The sequence below is a fragment of the Ammospiza caudacuta genome, chromosome 10, assembly GCF_027887145.1.
Source record: "Ammospiza caudacuta isolate bAmmCau1 chromosome 10, bAmmCau1.pri, whole genome shotgun sequence".
In the NCBI taxonomy this organism is placed as follows: Eukaryota; Metazoa; Chordata; class Aves; order Passeriformes; family Passerellidae; genus Ammospiza; species Ammospiza caudacuta.
Window position 1 is genome coordinate 13468219 of NC_080602.1, and position 26868 is coordinate 13495086.

Sequence of the window (26868 nt, forward strand, 5' to 3'; positions counted from 1 at the left end):
CACAGAAAATTAATCAGCTGTGCTGCTTACACAGAATTGAGAAAGTGTATTTAAATCTGTTTTGCTCTAGAAATACACAAAGTACATCCATTTCATTTTATGAGTTCCAGTCTGCTCAACAGTATTGAACTGACAGCTCTCTTTACAACACGCTCACATTTTGCTGGCTGAATAGATTATTTTGCTGTGGAAATAAAAGATTTGTAGTCTTTGAGGTTCTCGCCACTTTTGAGACTTTAGCCAATACAGGATGAAAGCAGCAAAATCAGCTTGCTGATGTGTGAAAGGAGCTCTGTGAGCAGCAGCCCTGAGCACACAGATCTCAGCATCCCCAGCCAACAATGGCTCAAAGCAGCTCCATGGCTGCAACGCTGTGGAGATCATTTCCTTTCTCCTTGATTGACTTCAATTACAGCGCTTCATTTCTTATACTACTGTATCTTCAAAAGAGATAATGAGCAGCAAAGCTTTTTCACCCATGAAATTAGTGTCAATGTACCTCTTTAATTCAAGAATTCAAGGACAACAATCCTTTTAACTCAAAATATAACTTTAGTTGTTCTCACTGGACGCATCTAGAAAACACTGGGAAAAATATCTGCTCTAACACAAGGAAGGTTCAAGAATTAATTCTGAGTCAAATGGGTCTCAACCACACATTGCATTGTAAATGGAGAGATGGTCAACACTTCATAAAATAGATTTAAGGTTTGAAAGTACAGTATAATTCACAGTGCACTGCTACTTAAAAATCTCTGCTTGCACTCCAGTTTGCATACCTTCCAACTCAGGTGCCTGCATTGAATGCAGTACTGGGGATATGATAGTTGGAGACTCCTGAAAGGCTAAGGTTTCACAACATAACTGGACAAGGATGGAATAAACAGATTGCAGTAATTTAAAGAGGCACCTTGTCAGCCATGAGAGAATTTACAACCATATTCACTCATTGTCCAAGCCAGGAACAGAAAGAAGTATGAGCAAGGAAAAGTAGCTCAGCTACTCAGACTACAAAGCCCAGCCTGATTTGCCCTATTTTTGATGATTTGTGGTGTGGTAAATACACTCAATGTAGGGAATATTTTCAGCTGCCTGTAAAGGAATGTGAAACAAATCCAGCATTTAAAAATCTGATCTGGAATTACTTATTCTGTGCTGAGCTTTAACCAATTTTAAGTAGCTTAAGAAGCCTTTCAGGTAATTCACTCAGTAAAATTAATAATATTGCATTTGGTCTTACAGTAAACCTGAGGAAAGACTGTTCTCATAACTCCAAAGAACGTGCTAGGAGCCATCCTCCTCTGCTTTGCAAATAGAAGCATCTCCTTCTGAATGAAAAAAAAAATTAAATATATGAGTAGACCTGGTCATCAGGAAACTCAGTAACAAAAAATTCGGATCCAAAGGAGAGGAAAGGAAAGAAAGTATTCACACAGAAGACTTCAAGAGCCCTGACTACATAAATCTTTAATAGAGATGCCTATCTAATGAATGGAACCAGAAACCTGAAAAAGACATTTACTATTTACATCGTACTTGAACTTTAGCAGCTCCAAACCAAATATTTATGCTGAAGACAGAGGAGGGAATCAGCTTCTGTCCTTGCCTGATAGTCACAAAAGCATTCTACAGATGCACCTTAGGTAAAGTAGGAAGCAATTACATAAATAGCAAATCTATAAACTCACATACTTGTCTGCAGGTAATCCAGACTGTTTAAAGCTGTTAAAAGTAATTTAAAATACTCAACTGCATCCTTACTAAACTAAAATAGAATAACATTCCCCTCTTGCATGTCAGTATCAGACAGCAATAATACATTACAAAATAACTCAAACTTCTAAATACCTAACTTCATCCTCTCAAAATGTTGCAGGTATATCTTAAGTAAGTTAAGAATACTCTGAGTTTAGAAAGAAGACAAAATTTTCATAGATGAAAGATATCAGAAAAAATTGGCCTTTTTACTTTAATTAACCTGACAGGAAAAAGTCAGTTCCTTAAAATTTCATCCACTTCCTGCAGAAAACCAGATTAAGTAGATGTTATTGAAACTGCATCCTAACTCCTTCCCATCTGTGGCCATCATCTCATTTTTAGACACCTGATTCTTAATAAACCTTTTAAACTCTTTTAACTAATTTTGTAAATAGGTAGGATTTGCTTGTGCCTTCATTTGGCTTTAATTAAACCAAGTAACTTCCTAATATAGGATAAAGCTGTTCTAGAAATGTAGTTACTGTAAAAAAAAAAAATAAATCAAGGTACTAGGACACTGACATCCTTTAGAAGCACGGATCATTGAGCCTGAGCATCCAGAGGAAAGCAAAGAACCTTCTTTCCAGGGGCAATTTAGGAGCTACTACTGCAGGAAACTAAAAAACTACACATGTCCTAGTGAAATACAGGAACCAGGAATTGTCTCCACTGTAAACCAGGGTAGATGGATCCCACTTGGGTGCCTGCAGATCTTAATGGCAGTCCATCTCATCATGCAGCTGCTATTTCTACTGAGTTGTGCAGGCAACACTACAAGTATGGTATCTTATATTTATAATTCTAACCCTACAATTCAATACCCTTGGGTGGGCTGAGACCCCAGTACAACAGTGAAATAGCACAGTATTTTTGGCCATTTTGCTGTAACATATAATTTTGTGCTGAAATCCCACTATTCAACTAATCTCAGAAGTCAGCATTTGCAATCAATACTTGTATCTATAAATGTGCATATATGGGACCATACATGCTGCAGTGGTAGCTCCTCTGTCCCCATTAAAAGGTTTGAGTAGTTTATTTAGGGCTTGAAATGAAGAAAGAGGATTGATTTACAAAAAGCACATAGAGATGGTTCATTGCAGAAACAACAACAACAAATTTAGAGATTTTTCAAAGCAATTATGAACCCCCCGCTCAATACGATGCAAGGCTGAGTTAACACACAAAGGGCCAGGAGCCACTGCTGGCTTTCCTTGTCCTGTGTGACTGCCTGGGAACAAGATCAGACAGGTGAGATGTGCTGGATTGCTCTGTTCACAGGGAGCTCCACAGCTGCTACCACCAAAACCCCACAGGTGACTTAGTGGAAACATCAGATTTTTACCCCACCTGCAATAAAGAGGAGCACGAAACCTACAAAATGTTATACATGAAATGTAATCTTAACTCTGGTTCTCTACAATTTCTCTCCCTCTGGCTCCTCAAGCAATTAATATAATCGAGATTTTGGTACTAAAACACCTGTTTCTTTAAAATTACTTTGTAGTTGTTAACTGTAATTAAAGAGGGTGAGCCTTATCACTGTCAGCTGTTACCAATTGTTCTTAAATTTACAGCCAGGAATCAGAGCTAAGCCAAATAGAAAGCAAATGTAAAATTAAAACTGAAAAAGATGTAAAAAACTTCCTGAAAAAGTTACTTTCCTATCTACCTTTTCTTAGATGAAAAGTTCTGAACATAATTAAAATTGCACTCAGACTATACCCATGGAAACTCCTGTGTTTAAACCCATTTTCTTGTAATGTAAGTTGATATGTCAATTCCCTTTATAAATGATTGAGTTATATCTTAGAAGAAATTCAATTTTGTGCTTGTATTCTGACTGCTGTATTGGTTAGAATCCTTGTCTTGATTTACAGCATATGTCACTTCTACTCACTTCATATGCTGACAAGGTCCTCCAAAGATAAACAGTTGTTTTCCCTCTCATTAAAGTTTACCTTGCTGACATATTTACAGGCAGCAAACATATGCTCCCTCAATCTTTATTTTCATGGGATTAGCAAGTCAGCTTTTCCTGAATGACAGGTTCATGTTTCTGCATCTGTCATACTTTGAGGGACGTCCTTCTCAGAAGTTACCTTCTTGTAATACATTTCACTGTTATTGTTATGTTTTGACCAGCAATGCCAAGTTATGCTTCTTTTCCACTTACTAAACTCCTGCTACCCAGTAGGTTTTTGCTCTGTAATCTTTATCATCCTCATTAAAACCTGAGGCAGAGTTCTTACTTAATTTTGGGGCCATATAAAAATATTTTAACTTCTACCTCATCCATATTACTTAGTGTTAGCTTGGGTTTTTTTGCTTTTTCTTAACAAGCCTGAAGAACATTGAGGTATTTATTACATACCTTGTAAAGGATTTCTATCCATTCTGAATTTTAAAATATATCTTCAAATATCAATAAAACTTTTATTGCTTTCTCAGGACCGACTGAGAAAATCTACCTCCCTAAGATCCTTCTCACAACGAATTTTCTCTACTTTACTCCATTATTTTCTATTAGTTTTAATAAAATGAAGACTTTGAAATTGAGAGTCACAGATACAGAGTTCTGCTGATCATGCAATTAAACCTAGAATGAATCAATATCTGCCTTTCAGCCTAGGGTTCCTTTTTCTGAGCAGTTCTTTCATTGATTCCTTATTATTTTCAAAACAACATAGCATCAATGCTTTCCCATTTGGTGATAATGAAGTGAAGCAATGATGGCAGCAATCACACTGAGCTCTAACTCACTCATACAATATGCTCAGTATTTGCTCTCAATTTTTCATCTGGGTAGCTGTAACACAAAATGCTACAAGGTTTAAACTTCTTACAGTGTTGCAGGGCAGTTTATAAGCAGGTTTCCAGCACCACCCAGAAAGAACGCTCACTCCTCTCCCCCAAAGCGATGTGGCCGCCTTCACATCAGGACATATCTCATTATTCTGCAACACTTTGTGTTTCTTTGCATTCACCATAGCACCAATAAACACCACCTCAGAACAGCACAGTGAAAGATAATTCTTCTTGCATCTTCCAGCATAAACCAGCCAGCTTGAACTTCTGTTTCTTGAGTAATCCTTAACAGTTACCACACAAATGCTGATATAGTGATGGAGAGCTTTTTTGCACATTAGGGTGGATGAAAACACAAAACAGCAGCTGCTGCTCCCTCCATCACACACTTTGTGAGTTAAAACTGCAATAATCAGTTAATTCTCTCCCAACACACCTTGAGGGTCAGCCTCACTGCATTGCACTCCTGCAGAGGGTTCAGCTTCAGTGTTTCTCCCAGGTTACTGCAGCCTGATGTCTGGTGCTGCATTTCACAGCAAACACAGACACCATCACTGTCGAATTTAATCTGGGGAGAAAAGAAAAGGTCAGAAAAAGTATAAATCAACAGAAACACACTTCCCAAAAATAGTATTTGCAGTTACAATAATGACTACTAAATGCAAAATTAAAATCTCTGTGCAGAACCTTTGGAGCAGAATGTTTTTCAATGGCTAATATAAGCTATAAAAACAGGGAAAATACAGAAAGAGGATTCAATGTCAAAAGTGTTACCTTTTATGCCTCTTTTTGAAAAAAAATTGCTTTGCAGGGGCAGGTGAAACCAGAGTAACTCAACTGAATAAACATAAAATCATACCCAATATGGGATAACCAAAAATAACAGAAAAAGGTCAGAAAATATGTGAAGGAGTCATGATCACAAATCAGTCCTTTATTCCCCTAAGTAAAGATGGAAACACAGTGGCTGGGTGGTGAGATCTGAACCACCCTATTACTTACTCTTTTGCATTAAAAAAACCCTCAATATTTCCAGACACAAATCCATTTAAAAATTCCCAATGCAAATACACGTTTGCTATTTTAAAATCAAATTCTCTCTAGGATGTTGCCAATTTCCTGAACAAAAACAGGTACCAGCATTCCTTGTGGAATTACCTTGCACAGCCTTATACATAGAATCATTTCAACAGAATATTTACTTACTTCTCAGACCTCAAAAAATGTTTAAATTGTTCATATGATCTTAAAAGTTGAATGTTTAAATATATGTATTTTTAGTGCTACCCCTATCTGGCTTATGCAGCACTCTCTCCTTACATGCTGGTGACCAGGACAGCAGATGGAAGAGCAAAACTAAGAGTCAATTAAAAGAACATAATAAGCTTCTCCAGATGAGGTTCAGATGACTGAATGCTCGCTCACTATGATGAAAGCAAGCTCAGGGCAGGAGCTATCTCAGGGGACTTCAGCTCCTGAGACTCCAGATTGCCCTCTAGCTAGCACAATTTGTAAAATGCTTTAGAAAAAATTTGGTATGTAAATTACACCATCTCCCATATTCTCCAAGGCAACACTGGAAATAATTGTCTGTGGCAACTCACAGAAACTGGTCATACCCTATGCCAGAGACACTGCAAGGAAATAAAGAAAAAACATAGTTTGTTCACCTCTATGATAGTTGTGGGTTTATTTCTCATTAGCATACAATTTAACTATAAAGTAGCTTGAACAATTTCAGAATAGCTCTTTTTCAATTCCTGTAATCTTTTAATACATTTTTTTTAAAGGAGAAATATCTGAGCAAAACCCAACTAAATGGTTTATGATCAGCTGACCTCAGCTCTTCAAGCTGATGTAAAATCAAAGCACTGGCTGTCACTGGGGAGGTCTTGCTCCCAAAACTCCCTGGAAATGGGTCAGGGGTTGAGAAATGCAGCTGAGGAATTCTGGAACTCACACTTTGAATTTAGAGCTGTGTCAAAGCCAGGGGCCAGAAGGCTGCACCTGGCAAATCAATATCAGCTTCAGCTGCTAAAAAGTTTCTGTAATGAGGAAAATGGACTTCAGACAAAGGTTTTTACTGCAAGATCATCTATTCTGATTCTTGCTGCCCCTGTTCAATAAAGGACAGGCACTGACTCATGCCATGTATCTGGCATTGCTAATGTGAAATCCAGATCCCAGGGCCACCTGTACCACGTGTAATGTTCAGGTGTCACAAAGATAAGGCTCAAAAGGCTGGGCCAAGAATCCCCATTTATGAGAGATTCTCAATTCATAACTTTCTGAAAGTTATTCCATAACTTTGTACTGCCCAGTATCTCTTCTTTTAATCTAATTTTTAAAATTAGTTCAAAGCTAATTTTTTATATGGCACTTCTTGCAAAACACAGGGCCATCTGAAGAATCACAGCATATTCAAAACAGCCAAGATTCACTATCAGATTGGCAGCATATTATTTTTGGAGAAATTTGCCTTGTTGTGCACCTTTTCCCTCCATGTTTGTGAAGTGGCCTCTTTGCTGAGCAGTGTTGCTGCAATGGGGAGCAGGACAAAGGCTGCAGGTGTCGCTGCATTTGTGTTCTCAGCAATGCAGCAGCTGAAAGCTCTCCTGAGCCCCGGCTCCAGAATGCCCTTCCCTGCCCCACTGCAGACAGGATCAAGAGTTCATGCAGCTATTCTGTGACATAAACAGTGCCAAAATTAACTTTTTTTTCTCTGGGAAGGAAGGAGAAGTGGATTATTGTTAGCCCAAGGAAGGAGGAGAAGTGGATTATTGTTAGCCCAAGGAAGAAGGAGAAGTGGATTATTGTTAGCCCAAGTCACATCTCAAAGGCCATTTGCTGTGTGGTGCCACAAACAGAGACAGTAGCAGTGACTGTAAACCCTGCATTGGTACAGGGAGAAGGGGCTGGGATGGCTCCTTCCAGCTGCTGGGCTGGTGTTTACCAACCCCAGACACAATTACAGCAGCAGTGCCTCCAAAACTGTGTTTCAATCTCTTTTTGGCTGGCAGAGCTCAAGAATAAAGCATCATTCACTTCATCCCCTGCACATTCCCCACCATCCTGTGCATATTTGTGTCCCACTTTGTGATTCTTACTCATGCTAGTCAGTACTCACAGCTGACTCTGTGCGCTTTCATATTTATGACAGTTGCACAGTACACCCTCACCCAAACCATATTTAAGATTTCAAACATCAGCCAGAGCTGCCTATATGCATAAATTGTCTTGCAAGTTCATTTTGTTTTGTCAAAAAACAGTTCTGTTTCTTCAAAAGCCATAAAACCCATTAAAACCTGACTTTCACACAGCAGAGAATCAAAAAAGGAAAGGACTTTCCAGATTTATTACAAATACGTGGACATACTCTCACAGGCATTATGTTTATTTTTTTTCTAATCTGTATCAATTAATCAAATTCTGTCAATGCTGCTGGAAAGAAGCCTGTTTGCTTGTTTGGCTGCTAAGTGCACACACACCCTCCCCTAACAGGAGCTAGGAGTTGGTGGACACTGTCACTTTGCATTCTACCACCTCCTTAATACAAATGGAAATCTTCTAGTAAAAGTAGTAATAGATTTTACTTCTTCTAAATTAACCTTTGGGGGTTTTTATAGGGAATATAAAAAAGGGAAGGAACCATTTCAAAATGCACTATGAGAGTTCCAAAGCTGACAACAAGGCAGTGAAGGACAAGAAAGGTCCATTGGTTACTCAGGGGAAAGAACTTCAGTCAATCCCAGTACCGTATGCAGAGGGAAAGATGGGAGGACCCAGTAAGGATGAAGTTGCATTGTAGGGAAATACCAAGATTAAAAACTGACAGATTACTAAGAACAACACAGCATATATTTTTTTTCCTGGAATTTTAAAAATTGGTTTTTGATATGCACAGACCTGGGTTTAGCTCCAGTGCAAAATGGAATACAAATAAACCTCAGTTCTGGACCTGGGCTCTGCCATTCAGCTCTTTGAGAACCTGCACCTGCTTCACTTTTCCTTGCTTTGTCTATTCCAGCTAAAGATAATTCAGGGGCAAGAAGAGTCTTCCTTTTGTGTTACTGAAACCACCGGCCAATTTCAGCCGTACAACCAAAAATTTTAAAAAAAGTAACTTTTCAAGAGAGAGTAAGTAACCTTCCACTAAGTAACCTTCCACTATCACTACTTTTCTGAATAATAATCACCTCTAAATTAGATTAAAACTACAGCATTTATTTTTAAATTAATGACTTACAAGACAGGTAAACTCCATAAAAACAAATATAGATGAAGAAATAAAACTTATTCTGTCTTGTGCAGTAATAGAACATAAATTAAAATATATTAATATATTTAATAATATGTGTACATATAATATTTAAATATATTAATTGCTCTACCCATATTTTCAAAGAACAATTTTAGAGAACCATTATTTGTAAATTAAATGCCTACACACAAATTTTTGTCCTGTACACATTAATGAACAGCTTGAGTGTGTAACTTCTCTCTACACATCTGATTCTCACTGATTTAAAGCAGTATCTTGAGGTTTTGGCCACAGGATCTGCAGCTAATTATGGAAAAACAAAAAAACCCCTCCAATTAATTTTTGTAACAAGGCATTAAAACTGCTGCCCTTTTCCCCCTCAGTGTTGAATGTTGCTAAGCTACAGGATAAAGGGCACATAAACCAACTTCACAAATTACATATTCAAAATGCTAACATATGGCAAGCACATTTCTCATATTCACACAGAAATACATATTATGGAATCTACAATAAATCCCCAGTGTTTAAAGCAAAATAAGACCACTGAGTCTTGTTCTTTTCCTTCAAGTAACAACACTACATGTGAAGCACTGCTGAATTTAAACTCCATAATACAGTAGATACTATTATCACCATGCACTCACCATGAATGAGTTTGACAGAAGGACCAGAACTAAAACAGAATTTATTTTGAATTTGACTTTTTTAGTATACTGTGCTTGGAAATTTACTGGTTCAGTTACATGGGATGCTAACTACATTTCAAACCACATGTCTGCAAAGGCTGGATTTTGACTCCTAGAGCTGCATCCTCAGAAAGTACATTTGTATCCTAGGAGGCAAGTAAAGGATTTAGACTTAATAATGTACACCGGTCACACAGTGCAAGATTACACAGATCTACAGCACTAAAGAGAGCCATCTAAGGAATTAAAATTAAATATACACTTGGAACAAGCGGCTAAGAAACTGGGATTTATCCTTTTTAAGTGAAAAATGGTAATAAAGTAATTAAATATGCTCAGCATAATACATCACCACCTTCTGAGTCAAACCCTGTGCTTAATCATAAAGCAGTGCAGTTCACTCCAGTGTATCCCACAGAGGGTGGCCTATGAGAACAGAACTCCAGAATTCCATATATAAGAGCCCTGCAACATGGCAATGCAATATATTCATGTGTAAGTCCACAGCCTGACTGAAACGGGATTTTGAGCAAGGAAAACCTAAAGAGTGAGGTCTGGGTAGAAGAAACTGTTACTTTTTTAAAATTTTTTTTAACAGTTACAATATGATAAACAGCCACAATTAAATTAACTTGCCCATATAGAGTACAACACGCTGTGGCAAAGCTACTTAGCATTTCGTCATGCTCTGAAAATCAAAACTACAGTTTGAACACTTATTACTTAAACTCAAAACATTTCAGTCATGAGTTGACTTATGCAGGCATCTTCACAAGCTGAAGCCAGAAAATATGCTGGAATTCAATGTGTATACAGTTGTTTTTTTTTTCCTGAGATAAAACCACAGATGCTTTAAGTAAATTGTACATTATAATGTAGGGCGTGCCACATCATGATAATTTGTATTGTTCTGTATTTTATTTAGCATAAGTAACTTTCATTTACTTTGGAAATGAAAATGAAAAACAACTCAGGTTGGTAAACAAAATATTAGCATACACATACCAAAATGTTGTGAAATCCACTGCCTGGACAAGTACTGGATGGAAGGAATTCTGATCCTGCTGACATCAAATGGTAACTACCACACCACTCTGACGTGGCCTGAACTCCACCTATTCTGCTGAAGCATCATTTTTACCATTACAGTAAAAGGTCAATCCTTATGATATTAAAATTACTTTTTGAGGTAGCAAAGCATTAAATCCATTAGCACTTTATTCCAAACTTTTCCCAAAATGTTTTTTTAAGTTGTAACACGTATAAATTTCTCTACTAAATACCTACTGTACTGGAAATTAAAGGAGTGTGTCATGGATATATTTTCTGAAAAACCCCTTTACCAGGATTTTTCTCCTGAGAAGCTGAGAAGCCTCAGAGGAAAAGAAAAACAATAATTATCTGCTGCTGTGGAATGCAACAGGTGCATCTTTGATTGGTCCATGTTGGATGTTTCTAACTAATAGCCAATCACAGTCAGCTGGCTCGGACTCTCTCAGAGTCACAAGCTTTTGTTGTCTTTCCATTCCTTTCTATTCCTTGCTAGCCTTCTGATTAAATCCTTTCTTCTATTCTTTTAGTACAGTTATAATATATAATTTTCTTTTAATACAATATATATAAAATAAAATAATAAACCAGCCTTCTGAAACATGGAGTCAAGATTCTTGTCTCTTCCCTCGTCCTGGGACCCCTGTGAACACCACCCCAGGAGTGTGTGTGAACCCCTAAGAGATGAAGAACAGAGCCCTTGCCCTTGGTAAGAAAGGAGTTTTCCATCACTCACCAGCTGACATCCTTCCAGGGACTTCACCAGCTGAGCATTCTGACAGGAGAGAATGGACCCGGCCAGGTTCAGCATCACACACACTGCAGAGAGCAGCATGAAAAACGTTATCTGGAAAAAACCACAAGCACCCTATTATTACTCACTTCAAGAGGCAAACAAGGGAAAAATATAATTTAGATGTTCAAGAACTTCCAGCCTGTCACACAATTACATGGATGACAACATTTCATGTATTTTAAAGAGAGTAGGGTACTTAATCTGACAGCATCCTTGGTCTTGCACTGTAAGTGAAAGCTAAATCAAAACTAGACATGGCTATTATATGTTTTCTTCCAGCCATTTCAAAATAATCCATTTATCTCCCACTTCTATCACATCACACACTGAAAATTTAATGGGTTTTATTACCAAGCATTACTAAAAAGTAAGATTTGAAAAATGTTTTATTATAAACAGATATAGTGTTGAAACAATTTCAATCCTTTTGATGGGGATATAAGTATATTACACAGGAAAACTATTTGTGACTATCACATATCATGAGCACCTACAAGTTGGGGAAAAAGGAGTGAATACAATTCCGGATATATATATATATAAATACTTGGTTTTTAAACAACAATTAAAATTTAAGCAGCATCCTCCACATCAACTACTCATGATGTTAATTACTCCTTTTTTCTCATCTCAAAATACATCAAAACAAGCATTAACCCGATTCCATCAGTTTAATTATAATTTTATTACTTTAAATGTACAAAAGCATGGTGCAGTCAGGGCAGACAAATCTCAACATGTAGGGAACAGCACAAGCAGTAAGAGTAACAAATGTGTTCCTGATGTGTGGCCACCTTAAATATTCAGTGTTGACACTGCCATAACTCAAGAGGAGCGTGAGTGTACTATATGAAATTAGTAAGAAATTCTGTTGCATCCCTTTTCCATATGCGTGCTCACAGTTTACAGCCCTTGACTGTTCTCACAAGATGTTATCTTTTGTCAGTGCATGTGCTAGGAATATTTTTGACAACCTTAAATCAAAAATGGCTGTGTATTTTTTTTTCTAGTGCTTTTGGACAAAACCCCATAACCTCCACAGTATTAACCAAAGGACAGAAGCTGTGTGACAAACTTCAGTTGCCAGCTTCAGATTCTTCCAAGCATCACAGCTGACAACAAGGGCTGCAACATACACCAGGTTTATCTATTTTTTGCAGTACTTGCTCCATATCAGCATTCATTAATGAAGAAACCTCTGTTGGTGTTTCCAAGGTAACCTCTTCCTCTTGTCACTGGCAAAGACAAGAGGGACATGAAACAGGCTCTTAGAATTCCTGTTCATCTCTGTGGTCTGTGCCTCACATTCTGCTCAGGAGTTGCATTTCAAAGTGGCAGCCACCACATGATATCAATACTGGGCTTCTCTGTCACAGCTGTCTTCCCAATTTTGCTATTTTATGCCTCACTTCTTTAATGTCCCAGGCAGGGAACTACCTAATCTGGACATGGAGCTAAAGGGAGAAATCCACATCCTCTGCAAGTCTTTTGAAACTGCCTTGCCTCTTGCAGAGCACAAAGATCCCAATAAAAGGATTTGAAGAATTTCCAATCTCTTTCCTTATGCTTCTCAGCTAAATACCAAAAACAGCCTTTTACTGATGGAGTGGGACACACCTGGTCCTCTGTTATCACAACTTCAGAGGTAAAGTGTAAACTTTACACCATGCTGGAACACACAACAGAGAAAGGAAGCCACAAAAGTATCAATTACCATATTTACAGACATTAAAAAACATGTTCATTTTTAACACCAAGCAGTCTTTTCTAACACTGGCACAGGTGCAGCAGTAAAAATAAACACAAAAATAAACAGCTTTGAAAAAATGGCTGTTGTGAGTTTTGATGGAGACCCAACATTACACTATGAAACACTATAGATTAAGTTAGATATACATTATTTATAAAGTCAAGTATGGCTAATTTCCACACTAAAATTTTCCTCAGAAAAAGAGCTACCAAAGAATACATTTGCTCTGAGAGCTCAGTGTGACATGCTGGAAGGAGCAGTATGAAACTATAAGGAAAGAGTATAAGACACAAACAGCCCAATGATCAAGGGCAAAAACTTACACTGAAGTAAGCACAGAATGGTCAGATACTGAAGGGCTATGACATCTTAATGCTGATTTAAAACTACATCATTATGTTCTTCACCTTTCTAGTTACAACATATAAACAAGACAAAATATTTCTAGAAATCAGCAAGGAGCATTAATGCCCCATAGCTGCAAAAGTCACCAAGAACTAATACATGAACAAAAAGCAAAGCCCATGGAATTATTATGACTTGGTGTAGCAGAACTAGCTTATATTCCATACAAAGGACTCTATGGAAGAAATGTTAATAGGAGTTCCTATGTAAATGTTACCATGGTCCTAAACAAATTCTACAAAACTAAAACAGTTTGGATGCAATGACTTAAAATTATGTAACAACTCACTATGTGAGATGCCATCTTGCACATGGACCCACACAAGGCTCTCCTTTTTACTCCATTTCTGGGAACTGCTTTAAGTATAAATATGCAGAGCATATCAAGAGTGATATGCATATCACCACACACATCTGCACAGAATGAAAATATCAGCACCCTCCTTTGCCTTGCAAGGAAGAGCCCAGAAAAAGTGCCCTTCCTCACTGAAAGAAAACAAACCAAAAACTTAAGTACTAACAGGTTATATTGTCTTTCCACTACAAAGGAAGTTGTTTGTAGTTCTCTCTTGAGTATAATTTGACCTTTTAGAAAATTATTAATATTCTCAGATTACTTGTGAACATTTTTTCTTTTATGTTTCTTAAATGTAGATACAACCATACACCTGCCTTCAGAATGTCCCAAAGTAAATCATCTTAATTTTATGGATACCACAAAAAAAAAATCAAAGGGATTTACAGAAGTTGATCTATTCTCTGCCCTCCATTCTTTTTCATCACTTTCAGTTTTGCTTCTTGATATTCCTCTTTTTTTCACAACTGGCCTCAAGTAATTTATTCTCTTTTGTTTTTACCATACGTTTTTGTCTTCCTTTCATCTTCTTTCCCAAAGGCACTGTTTACCTGAAAACCCAACAACTTTAATCCTTGAGATAGCTGGCTCAAAGCACCTTCTTGCCCTTACTGTGTCTTTCACAATTTGCTCTTGAATTGATGGGAGGTAAAAAGGGGAAAAACAAATGAATCAACTTGTGCACGCACTGCAGTTTGTGACCTGCAACACCAGACATTCACAATTTAGATTATCTGTCCATATACAGCTTTCTACCAAAAAAAGCAGTGAGAGCAGCTCTGAGGAGGAGGACTTGGGGGTGTTGGTGGATGAGAAGCACGGCAGGACCCGACAATCTGCAGCCCAGAAAGCCAACCCTGCCCCGGGCTGCAGCTGAGCAGCGTGGCCAGGAGGCTGAGGGAGGATTTTCCATCCCTGGCAGAGCTCAAGGCCAGGCTGGAGGGATCTCTGAGCAATCTGGATAGGGGAAGCTGTCCCTGCCCATGGAACAAGGTGACCTCTGCTCCCAACAGAACCCAACCCATTCTATGACCCTATGACTTTCACAAATTTATATTAAACCCTGTTTTTCCCAATACCTTTGATGGGGATTCTTTAAGTGACCCAAATCACCCCCTCACTGCTGCATATACACACCAAGCACACAGTAAAAGGGAGCAGCACATAGTGCATTTTGAAGAAATACCAACTACTACAAGCAGGAAGATGTTTCTACATGCAAAATAATTAAAATCCTCCAAAAGAGATGTAAATATTGTATCACATGAAACCTTATTTCTAAAAGCAACAATTTATTTCATTCCTCACACTTTCATTTTGGAGATACATATGAAATAGGATTGCTTCTTCATTGCTGGCATTTCAATCACTGCTTCCCCTGGTGGTTTGCAGGTTTGATAGTCAAGACATGAACACTGAGACAGAACATTACCCTCTGTGCTGATGAAGCACATTACTCAACTCTCCTGAGCAAGGTACTTTGAATAAAACCAGGCATTGCCATGATAGGCTGCCCTCTGTAAATCTGCCAATCCTCTGCACCTGTAATACTGCATCTATTTCCTGTTAATAATTCCTGTCCTGCAGCTCCTGAAAGGTCAGAAAATCTCCTTGAATGAACTTTGGTTTACACTGAAATCATTTGAAGAAAGCATTTTTTTTGAGACGCAGTAGTTTGATATGAAGTGCTAAAGGTTTCTTTCCAATGACATTAAATATGTGTGGGTGTATTTAGTGAGATTTAAAATACATTCCTTTTAACACACACATTTCTTATCTGTGAAACAGCAAGAATAGCCAGAGGTAAATGTGCTTGTCTCTATAAAACACTGTATAAGTAGATTAAAAACTTGCCCCAAGGTATTTTGCTCACAGAACTTTGTCTTACATGAACTGCAGGCAGTAACATTTATTGATATTTGTGCTACAGAATTCATAGTTTCCCTGACAGAGGTGCAGAAGGTTAAACACCAGAAGCAAATCTGAAAATTTATCACCACCAAGAGCTATGAAGCAGTGAGATCAGCAACTGTGCCAGGACTAAGTTAATGCAAGATTATCTGGGGTACAGCCAGAAGCTACCTGTTGGATCTGCCAGATGCTGAATGCTCACTGTATATTATAGGTTTAAATAGATAAAACATATATTTTTTAAATGAGCCCACTTTAAATTCTTACTGAACAGAAATGGCATTCAAACCAACACTCTTGTCTCATGGTTTGCAAGTGTACAAGAAACAACAAAATTTATCTTCCCATTATTTGCTTCATAATAGATCTCTTTTTCATGATTTCTCAATGCTTGCCAAGAAGAGACAGGATGAAATGTGTTGGCATTTCAGATCTGTTTAATTCAGTATTCCCTGTTTTTTGCTTAAATTAAAATAAAGCTTTGAACAAAAATATTTTCTCCAAGTCTAAAGTAACATTCTATATTAAATAGGAAGAAATATTCCCTTTGTGGCACAGCATCAGGCTAAATATTTTAATGTTTTTATGTTAGGAACCATAAATTATATCCTGTTTTATTTTAAATTGTATTAGCCTGTTCAATTCCTGTCATTATTCAATTAGATTACATATTCTCCACATTAAATTCCTTTTGACTCTACTGAAGCTATTTAACTTTGTAAAGGAAAGCTGAAGTCTCAGTATAAATATTAAAATCCATGCAACTATTTCTAATTTCAAAGCTAAATAATTCAGATGAAAACTTCTGAACTTGAACTTGGTGTATGGGATTTTACTGACCTTCTTGTGGCCCTATTAACTTGCTTTCATTCACATAGATCTTGGAATTTAATTAATTTATTATTTGCTGCTTGGTTATATCTTAATTTCTATATTTTTATTAAAATGTTCTGTGGAAAATTCCAACTTCAAATATTATTCTATTTATAAAAAATGCTACTGGTTTTGACTTACAAGAAAGAATGATGCCTCCCTGTGACTGTGTTTTGTTTAGTGCCAGAGCAGCAATCAGCTTCCAGCAAGAGTGAGCACTCTGTACCTTTGGAGAATTGTGGGAATTTTGGTAACAGCCCGGTGGGCAACAGAGAGGGGCACTGGGGTTTGCACTTACTGTGATGCAGAATTTGCCTCACACAAAATAACAGCTATTTAAAGACCAGACGGAGTAGTTTGGTTCCTCCTGTTTCCCTGTGCAGAAAACAACAATATCATCAATAAAGTGAGGGGTTTGGCAGCTGCTGCCAAGGCTTTTCAAGAACCCTGCAATCCAAAATGCAACCTTGGCTCTGTGTGCAGGAGCAGAGAGACAAATGCAAAGATGCCTTTATATCAAAACAAGTCTCCTAATATCTCATAATAAGAGAGATTTAATACCTCAGTGAAATTCCCTGTCAGTAGAAGCAATGAGCATACAAATAATTTCCTCAAGTGGGATCAGATTAAAAGAGTAAGACCACAATAAGTGCAGCACTGTACACACAGCAATAGGTGTTTGTTGTTTCTGTAATGCTGTGTTACAGCTCCAGCAATTACAATATTTATTGTAGTTTTTTTAGGAAACTAAGAGGAGGCCTGATTTTGTAATAAAGACCCTGGGCTCTCAGCTCAGGAACGTTAACCAGAAATTTGTCAAAAGTTGATCTTTCAGCATCTACTAATTTTCTGCTCTTTCTATTCCAATTATTCATTTAGGATCTACACCTTTCTGAATCACAGAACATTCTGAGTTGGAAGGGACCCAAAAGGACCACCAAGTGGCCTGCAGACTACTGCCATATAAAAGAGAGACAAGAGGAGTTATACCTTTTTTTTTTAAATAGATAAAATTTTATCTTTTAAAAAGATAAAATTCAAGCTATCTCGTGAAGTATTCAAATAATGTGACACACTTATAACAGTAATTGTAACAAAAACAATTTGCAGGTAATTAGTTTCATAGCAGAGAACAAGTTTAGGTTTTGTCCAATAATATATTAGTAGGACAATGGGGAGTTGCCAACTAATATGCTAAAGAGGCTAATTTGAAGTTTGCTACATAAAAATAAGCAATCAAAGGAATCCTTCAATGATCTGCAGCTAATACTGCAACAATGCAACCCTGTCATAATAATTTATTATTATAAATTGTCATATAATCACATAATTTTTACTGTATGTGCAGTCAAAACAAGTCATTTGGACAAATGATTTATTTTTTTTTAGTACTAGTTGTGTTGTCTAATTTTTATCACTGACATTTACATTTATGCACCACTGCTCCCCTAAATAAAAAAATCCATGCACATGAAATTTAAGTGTTATTTTGAAGGAGAAAGAAATCAAACAGTACTAACCTATTTTAATGCTACTCAAAATGTTGTCAATTTGAAATGCTTCAAAAACAACTGCTTCAGCTGTACAGTCAGGTGGAAAAAGGGGAGTTGATAAACAGTGTCATAATAAGAGCTTCAAATATAATGCTTTCTGAATGGAATTTTGACCACATAAACCAGATATAAAATTTGCAACTATCTCATCCATATTAGTTTCATTTATCATTCCAACATACTCTCAAAGGAAGTAAAAACTGAAACTTTTAAAAAATTAACAAATAAGACACTGTGTGTCAAAAATGTTCCATGACAACAGCGGAACAGGAAAAGAAAGCTGAGGTTTAGGGTCTTTAGACATTTAGGATGCTAGGAATTAATTAGCTAAATTAGTTTTGTATGCAACAACCTGAATTTAAACAAAACAGATAAATCAGTAAATGAAAACAAATACATTTTCTTCAACAATGTGAGTAGAATAATAACTTCTGAGAAAATCTACATAAGACTGAATTTATACTTCCATAGCAGCTGCCTAATGGGTTCATCCACCTAAACAATACATTACTTTTTGCAAGTGTCACATTGCAGGGAGGATTTCACCTCCATGCACGTGTCAGAAATGCTACTCCAAGTAAATTAACCTTCCCCAACATCTGTAGCAGGATTCCCTGAGGAAATAAAGGCTCGTGTTGTCCTGCTGACAAGGACAGGCATCAAAAGCTCTGTGAGCAGCCCTTCCTGGCAGAAGAGTAATGAGACAGAAGCAGGATGTAAAGGTCACACACACAGATATTTTGCATCTGTCTTTCCCAACATATTAATAGCAATTAGCTACTCACTTGCAATTATTCTCATTAATTAACAACTGCGTGGTCTCCCTGAGCCCTCACACACCAGAGCTCTGACTCCATCCCTGAGGAGGAAAATTCTGCCAGGTGAGCAGGGTCAGGGGCCACAAGTGCTGGTCTCCATCAAGGGCACAGGAGCATTTTCAGCATCAGTTTCTGAGGCAAGGCTTCACGTGGGCAGCAGCTCTTTCCAATTCAATTGTAATGTAAACTCACTACAGTTCTGGCCATTTCAAGAAAAATTGCACACACATCTCCAAAGACAACTCACATTAATAATTTGATGGAGATCCAGCAGTAAGTGAACTTTAGGATTTCAAAGACCTTTCGTCATATATCTCAAGTAAAATTTAATCCATAATGCTGTTGCAGGTTTTATGGTACTTGAAATAAGGAAATCCAAACACTCAAGCACACACGTCTAGCTCAGGATCTAAACTGTGATTTACCTGGCAAGCAAATCCCACTGAAATCAAAGTATTTTTCTCCAACAAGCACAAGATAATTAGATTCTCTTTGGGTAACAGTGTGTTTCCTTCCATCTGTCACACAAATAAAACTAAAATCACATGAGCTTTGATTGAGCACAAAGAGTGAGATATCCATCCCCAACTCCATCACACCTCAAAATACTTTCTATTAGTTCATACAAATATTTATTCTACTTTTAAAAACATTTCAAATGCAGCTCAGCTTGTCTCAAATAAATTTTTGAAGCTAGCGTTTCCTCACCATTTGGAAACAAAACACCAAATTTAACAAATAGCTCCCATGTTGCCCAACTAGCCAGCCCCAGCGATTCATAACACGGGATTCATTTTCCAAGGAGGAAGAAGAAATGCTGAAGCAAACCAGACTGTCACCAAGAAAGAGTTGAAGAAATTAGACTGTGCAAAGGCTGCCAAGAACTCCAGGAGCAGATGGGATGCAGCCTGCATTTCTAAAAGAAGGAGCAGATGAGATGAAAGAACCATCAGCAGATATATATGGAAAGGCTGTGAGAACAAGGGAATTACTGATGGGCTGAGGAGAGGTGACTGCAGCCCCCAAGGCACACTCTCCACTGCAGGCAGCAGCACTGGGATGGAGCTGGGACAGTTTCCCAGGGCAGGAATGTGCCAGCAGGAGCTGCTGCCACGGCAACACCAGGGATGGCAGCAGATGGGAGGAGCAGGGGCTGCTTTAGGGTCATTGAGAAATGCTTCTTTAGGAAGGGGCAGGAGTAACGCCCCAGCAGGGTTTGCCTGCTCCTCAGGAAAAGCTGCTTGTGGTCTTTTTAATCTCTGCCACTGGGGATAACTAAGCAGCACACACGGATGCGCAGCAGAGGGGTCTGGATTCCCACAGGAGTGGGAACATGAGCCCAGGAACAGGCAGCCTTGGCCAAAAGGGTGTCACAGAGATGCAGACAGAGACCTTGGCAAGAGAAAGCTTTGAGAACTGTTAAGATGTAAAAGAGGATGTAGCACATCCACTGGCATCTGTGGCATCTTTTCTCCACCACTGCAAAGATTTCCCTGATTCACTTCTTCTGTTTCCATCTCAAGTATTGTTTCTTACCCAGTTCACAACTTCACTGGGCCATTCTCCATTTTTTCCCCTCTTCCTCTTCTGTCTGGTCTATTCTAATGAAAGGGCAGTGGGGCTAGGTTTTTCTAACAGTTTTTTCATGATATTAAAGAAGACAGAAGGGAATCACCAGTCTAATAAGTTTAAAAAAATCAATAGGCAGCGCACATTTTAAAAGCTAAATGGATATATTAACTTGCCTGCAAAAACAATTTGGAACATGAATGCAATCAGAGTTTAGACAAATTCAAATTGCAAATTTTGAAGACCACACTTTTCAGACACCCTACTCAATCCAACAAGAGGTATTATTTCATGGCCTAAACCAACAGTTTGTATATTGGGAAAAGACCTCTCAGGACATCAGTTTGAAACAAATATAAAAGAGAAGCAGCTTCAATGAAACATAAATCTATTTTAAATCTACTTTCAAACAAATGTAACCTGGAATACAGCTATCACCAAACACACTAACCTCACTTCTAGATCCTGTCTCACAGATTTTTAGCACAACCCCAGCCATGCTGTAGCAGTGTGCACAGACAGATGGTGCAGTTTGGTGACCAGAGCAGTACAGACACCTTAGTGCTCTGTACAGCTAACCCTCAGGGAAGGGAGAACAGGAAGGCAAGAGACAAAGAAAACCTAACTTTGTCCCAAGTATAGGAAAATACTATCTACAGCCTACACTTTCTTCACTGAAATCACTCAGAACTAAGATACAAACCTAAAGCAATTCAGTTATTTATGGTGCTTGTGGCACTGAATCTCTGAAACATCAGAGATCCTACTGTGTGATTTCTTATTGACATGGTTTTGGTCCACTTCTGTCTGGCCATCTAGGTCCTGTTCTTATCAAATCTTTTGATGTCTATCTTCCTCATAGTGCCAGACTCACATTTCAATTTCTCCTTCCTGTCCCAGTCCTCCACAATTCTCTTCCCCCTGATTTAGCATTCAGCTCCTCTGAATTTGGGTTGGTTTCCTTCCATGCTCCCAGAAAAGAGATCAAACTAAAACACTGTTCTTGATTCCAAACCCTGGGTTCACATCAGTTCTCACCAAAATTTACAGCCTTACATCTGAAGAGCTACTTTTTTACAGCACTTTACATCTGAAGAGCAAACCCAGCACTGGATTTGCTTTCCAAACAGAAGTTGTTTCAGTCTCCCAGGTTTCTTTTTGAAAGCAGCAATATCCAGCATTCGGCCCCTGCCCAGCTCATCAGAAACAGAAAAGCACAGGTATGTAAGATGCTCTTGTTCTCACCTAGTGTTTTGTTCACCTTTAAACCACTGCTTCAGCCTCAAAGACAAGTGTTTGTCTACTAGCAGGGTTCCTAATGAACATTTTGATCAAGGAATTCAAAGAGCACTCATGCTGAAATGCCACTGCAGAGTGATCAAGGGCCCTGTTAAGGCAGAGGGATGTTCTGCAGCTCCTCTCAGCATCACACAGGTATCAAAGTCAGCAGTGACACACGAGGGGATGGCAGCCTCACACTGCTCCTCTCCCACTCTGAGCACTCCTGCACTTGCTCTTCCCTGCAGTTCTGACCTGCTTATGCTGACATTGCCCCTCATCTACACAGATCATCCTTTTATTCCAGGAACCAACCTAAATCTCTGCTTGAGGGTGGGCACTGGAGGGAGGAAAATCACTTCTTTTTTAAAACTCAAATGTTCCTCTCAGATTTCATCTGAAAGGAAGCTGTAAATTCCCTTACAAGAGTTTGAAAATACTTGCCTCACCCTTTAAGCTAATCTAGGAGCTCAGGTTAAGCAGCATGGCCAAGAACATGTCAACACTCCACCTCACCCAGCAGAATATAGGAAACTTACTGTTATATAATACACTCTCTCTCTCTCTTTATATATGTGTGTGTATACACTAATACACTATTTCTATATATTCTAGGTTTCATCTCTTTCCTGAAGTTTGGTTATTTCTGCTGTAGTCTGCAATGATATTTAGTGAGAGGAGATAATCAATGAGGAAAAACATTTGGACCAATTTTACATCTTATGGGGCAAGAGTATATGTGAATGTATTGATTTTAAATTATTAGTAATTTCCCTTTTCAATGTAGATATTTTTCTAATGATTTTTACAGAAAAAAAAGTATTCAAGTCTGAATTTCAACTAATTCAAGTTTTTCACTGGAATTCTAGAAAGAAAAATCTCTCATTTTGCAACAACTACCAAGCTGACCCAAGATGAATATATTCTTTCAAAGTCAGTTTTGTATTTGACTGAGCCTTACTATGGGTGCAGCCTGAGACTTTACACAGTTCATCCTTTTGCCTGACATGCAGGTTGAACTGCAGCTATTTAGGACAGCTTCTCTTATTTTTCTAAAATGAAGAAAATCCTATGTTCTTATCAAACACAAAAAAAGGCTTGAAATAATGGTAAATTTGAAGGGACATCACACTGAGTTATACATGCACTGATTTGCATGTTCACTGGTGCACAAAACTGGATCTGGAATGCACATTTCATAGTAAATGCTTTTAAATAGCTATTCTGAGTAATCAAGATCATTTATTAATAAGTAGTATCACCTTGTGCTCACTGACATTCACAGACATTAAGAAACGCCACATTTCTGTTCATTGGAAAAAAAATTAAATCTATCAGTTTATTGTAAAAAACTTTCAGTTAGAAATGTAAAAATGTTTTTCTGGGGGCACCCAAATGCCAGATGGCAGCAGAGAAGCTTTCAACTCAATTCAGAGGCTGAAATAATCTCCTTAGCACAAACAGATTTGCAATTACCATAGATTAGATTGTAACTGAAAAATAATCTGACTGCACAATTTAAAGTTTTTTACAAGGCAATTCAGGTGAAGCTCCACAAGCTTCACAATTTTCAGACACTTCCATAAACCAAGAGGAAACAAATTCCTACTTTAACACTGCATTTTAACACTAAGCAGTGGTAGTGACACAGCCAACACTTGGTTTCCAAAAAAGGGACCCTTGAAAGGCTTTCTGAAAGCACTACCACTACCCTGAGATTTCAAAATGAAAATAGAGAAAGCTTAATGAGGAAGCAACTGAAACATATGGAAAATATTGTTCAAAATCAATGTGTGGGCAATTTAAATATCTCCTTTCCCTGAGTGTTTCCTCTGGTAAATGTAAATATAGGTTTGGTAACAGACACTTCTTCCTTGCATGTATAAAGTATTTTGGCAACATAAGCAACTGATGGCTAGGAGGTGACCAAGAAAATTCAGATAAACTAACAAAAAAACTGGTGAATTTTCCAGATGATCAAGATTTGCAAAGACACTTTAGCAGGAGAACTTCTAAATTTCTGCACGTTAATATTGCAGTAAAATGTCCTTAGCACATACACATTTGTAAATCTTTGACTGAATGCAGAATACAAAACAGCATTCATACTAATAGCTTATTAATACACAACTACTCTCAGTTTTGACTTTGGTTCCCAAGTGTTAAACTATGCAACAATACACTCATTTCTACACCAATACTGCATAACACACTTCTATGATACAGCCAGAAACTAATGGTTGATGAACAATCTCTGTTTAATGCTTCCTCAACTTCCTTGTTTTGCCTGCAGAAAATGATACATTTGCAAAGAACAGACCCAGCATCTGTGGGAAACCCCTGTATGGTTACAGTGCTGGGCAAGGCACATCCAGCAGTGTGGGGGCTGAGCCTGGCCAGCAGGAAAGCACACCCAGCCCCACTCACTGCCCCCTGCAGCAGGACTGGAAGGGAATTAGAAAAGCCCAAGTGAAAAAACAACTTGTGAGATAAAGATACTTTAATAAGCACAGGAAATAGGAAAGAAAAAGCCAAAGCAAGTGATGCTGTGTGGGAAAACCAGAAAGCTTTGATAGTGCACAAGTGCTGCTCAGCAATAGTCAAAACACTGGTTATTATAAACCAACTTTAGTCACAAATCCAAGATATGCATAAAACTGGCACCTTAAAATATTATCACAGTTTCACCAGTTTTCAGGACACGACAGATGTTGCATATTTTAATTTTATATAACTTTATTCATAGCTACAAATGATAAATATATTTATCTATCTTTCTGCTATCACTCTCAGCAATGCCAGATTTTGTAACACACTGCAACAAAAAAGGCATTGTAATATATTGCAATTGATTGTCTAGCTGCTTATAGTAATATGAAATAGGTTAAAAGGTAATTATTGGCCATATGTGTTGAATAAACAGATCAGGAGGAACATGGCTCATTAGCATGTTGGTGGCACTTTGTGCTGTGAGCTTGTAAAGTTGCACATTATTAACTGCTAATCAGAACAGTTCCCCTGCACGCGTGGGGTCCAACTGCTCAAATGTATTTACAACTCAGCAAGGAAAACAGGACAGTTGTAGCCACTGTAAAACCACTGCACAGCTCAGTCACACACAGAAGTGAAAACCACCATCCCTGTCCCTATTCTTCAGCTGATTATTGTGTCACCACCAAGGGCCAATACAGGAGATCAGGATCTAAATCAAGAGCATTAAGCTTACTCTTGGAAATAAACAATTTCCTAGAGCAGATTTTAGGAAGATGAGCTGTTCTGCAAACATCAATGTTACCATTACAGTTTCCTCCCTTTTATCTCCATGTCCTTATTACACTGACCATGACTGCCTATTTACATTTCACTGAACCAGTCAATATTAGAAAGCCCAGCTGAATTTACAACATGCAAGGGAGTGTTCAGGAATCACAGAGGACAGGTCTCAACAGGCCTGGATAACATTTCTGATGTGTGAATATTATTTATTCCAATTATGTCATCTCTGCCTACTGTCTGGGTTCATAACACTAAAAGATATACCTGCAGTTCTAATCAAATTTATTAGTACAAGACTCTGGATTTCATACTGTCCATTATGCTTTTTATCCCAGAACTACCTTCAGTACTATGCTACAAATGTTTTGTGTTACTCTGTCACACATGCACACTGTTCCAAAGGCAATGTTTACCTGCTAACACATCCTTATTGACAGTCACCACGTGTTTTTAATGAGCTTGATTTCCATCTAATACTGCTTTACATTAATGGGCTAACAAACTCTATCAGCATGCACACACAAAGAATGGATCACTGCTCATTATACAGCAACTACACAAGGCTCACGACAGAAATATTAAAATGTGGCTGAAAATCATTCTGCAGATGAAGACAACTACTAATTTGGAATGGGCTTTTTTCCATTCAGATACCTGCTAAAAGATTACTCTGCAGTGCATTTTTAGGCAAATTAAGTTAAATGCAAAGGTACAAGCAGAGCAATAGTCTGTTTGTGAGACAGTAGAAAATTACTATTTTCACCCAGGTGGTTTATACATTACAACTTCAAAGGCTTCAAACTTTTTGTACTAAGTGTTTATAAATATCAGGATACACAACAGCACTGCAAACCATCCCCACAGACCATCAGGCTTCTCTATAAGGACAAAAGCACTGGGAGTTGCTCACCACAAGGGACAGGGGCCTCTTCCATGAAACAACACCAATCAGTCCTGACAACAGCACCTGGAACAGAGAGCAGAGTTACTAAAGAGGCACGAGGCTTATACCAGTGTCATTAAAACACAGCAGGTAAGGAGATCAAGTTAATACACAGCCATGATAAGTGTTTCCAGAAAGCTGGAAACCACATACTAAAATTAAAATGCTTCCCTTTTATTCTCAGTAAGAAATAAACAGAATTCATACTATGCTGCTTTTAAACAATTTTCAATCCAGCTGCCAGATTCACTCAGTTGTGATCAGATCACAAGAAGTTCATTAAAACATTTCTTCTCTCCCAGTCCCAAATACTATCAAAAACTAAAGGAGAATAAATGTTTCGGGCAAATTTTCTTGTGAGCTCTTACCACAACTGAAAATGAGCTATAAAGGGGAGTAATGACAGAACAATCACAAAAACATCCAGGTATCTAGATAAATTAGCAAAAGGGTTTTTTGTTCTGCTTCACCCACCCAAACAACCTCCCCACTTGATCTTATGTTTGAGAGAGGACCCATACATTCATTAAAACTTGGATTTAGCATACAGATTAGCATATACATTACTCCCTATACTACAAACCAAAAGCAAGCAGGATTCAGACCTTTATGCACCTAAGCTAATCTTAGCTATTTTTAAATAAATGCAAATTACAGTTGAGTCACCATAAGCTTAACATGTGGTTAAAAATGGAGGAAGAAACAAGAAATGGGGTGAGAGATATTGACCCCAGTGTGGGAGAAAAAAAGTGGAGAGGAGCCTTTTCATTAGAAC

The 26868-nt window shown here is 37.9% G+C and overlaps 1 protein-coding gene across 1 annotated transcript in view; it reads right to left on the reverse strand.

Annotated features, from left to right (window-relative positions):
* Window positions 1-26868, reverse strand: part of ENTREP2 (endosomal transmembrane epsin interactor 2) — an 81612-nt gene that overhangs the window by 24803 nt on the left and 29941 nt on the right. The window contains exons 2-4 of the mRNA XM_058811613.1: window positions 26061-26117; window positions 11303-11413; window positions 5003-5134 (exon numbers count right to left, since the gene is read on the reverse strand). Coding sequence (XP_058667596.1) covers window positions 5003-5134; window positions 11303-11401 — 231 coding nt within the window. The 5' untranslated portion in view covers window positions 11402-11413; window positions 26061-26117. The remainder of the gene's footprint in view (window positions 1-5002; window positions 5135-11302; window positions 11414-26060; window positions 26118-26868) is intronic.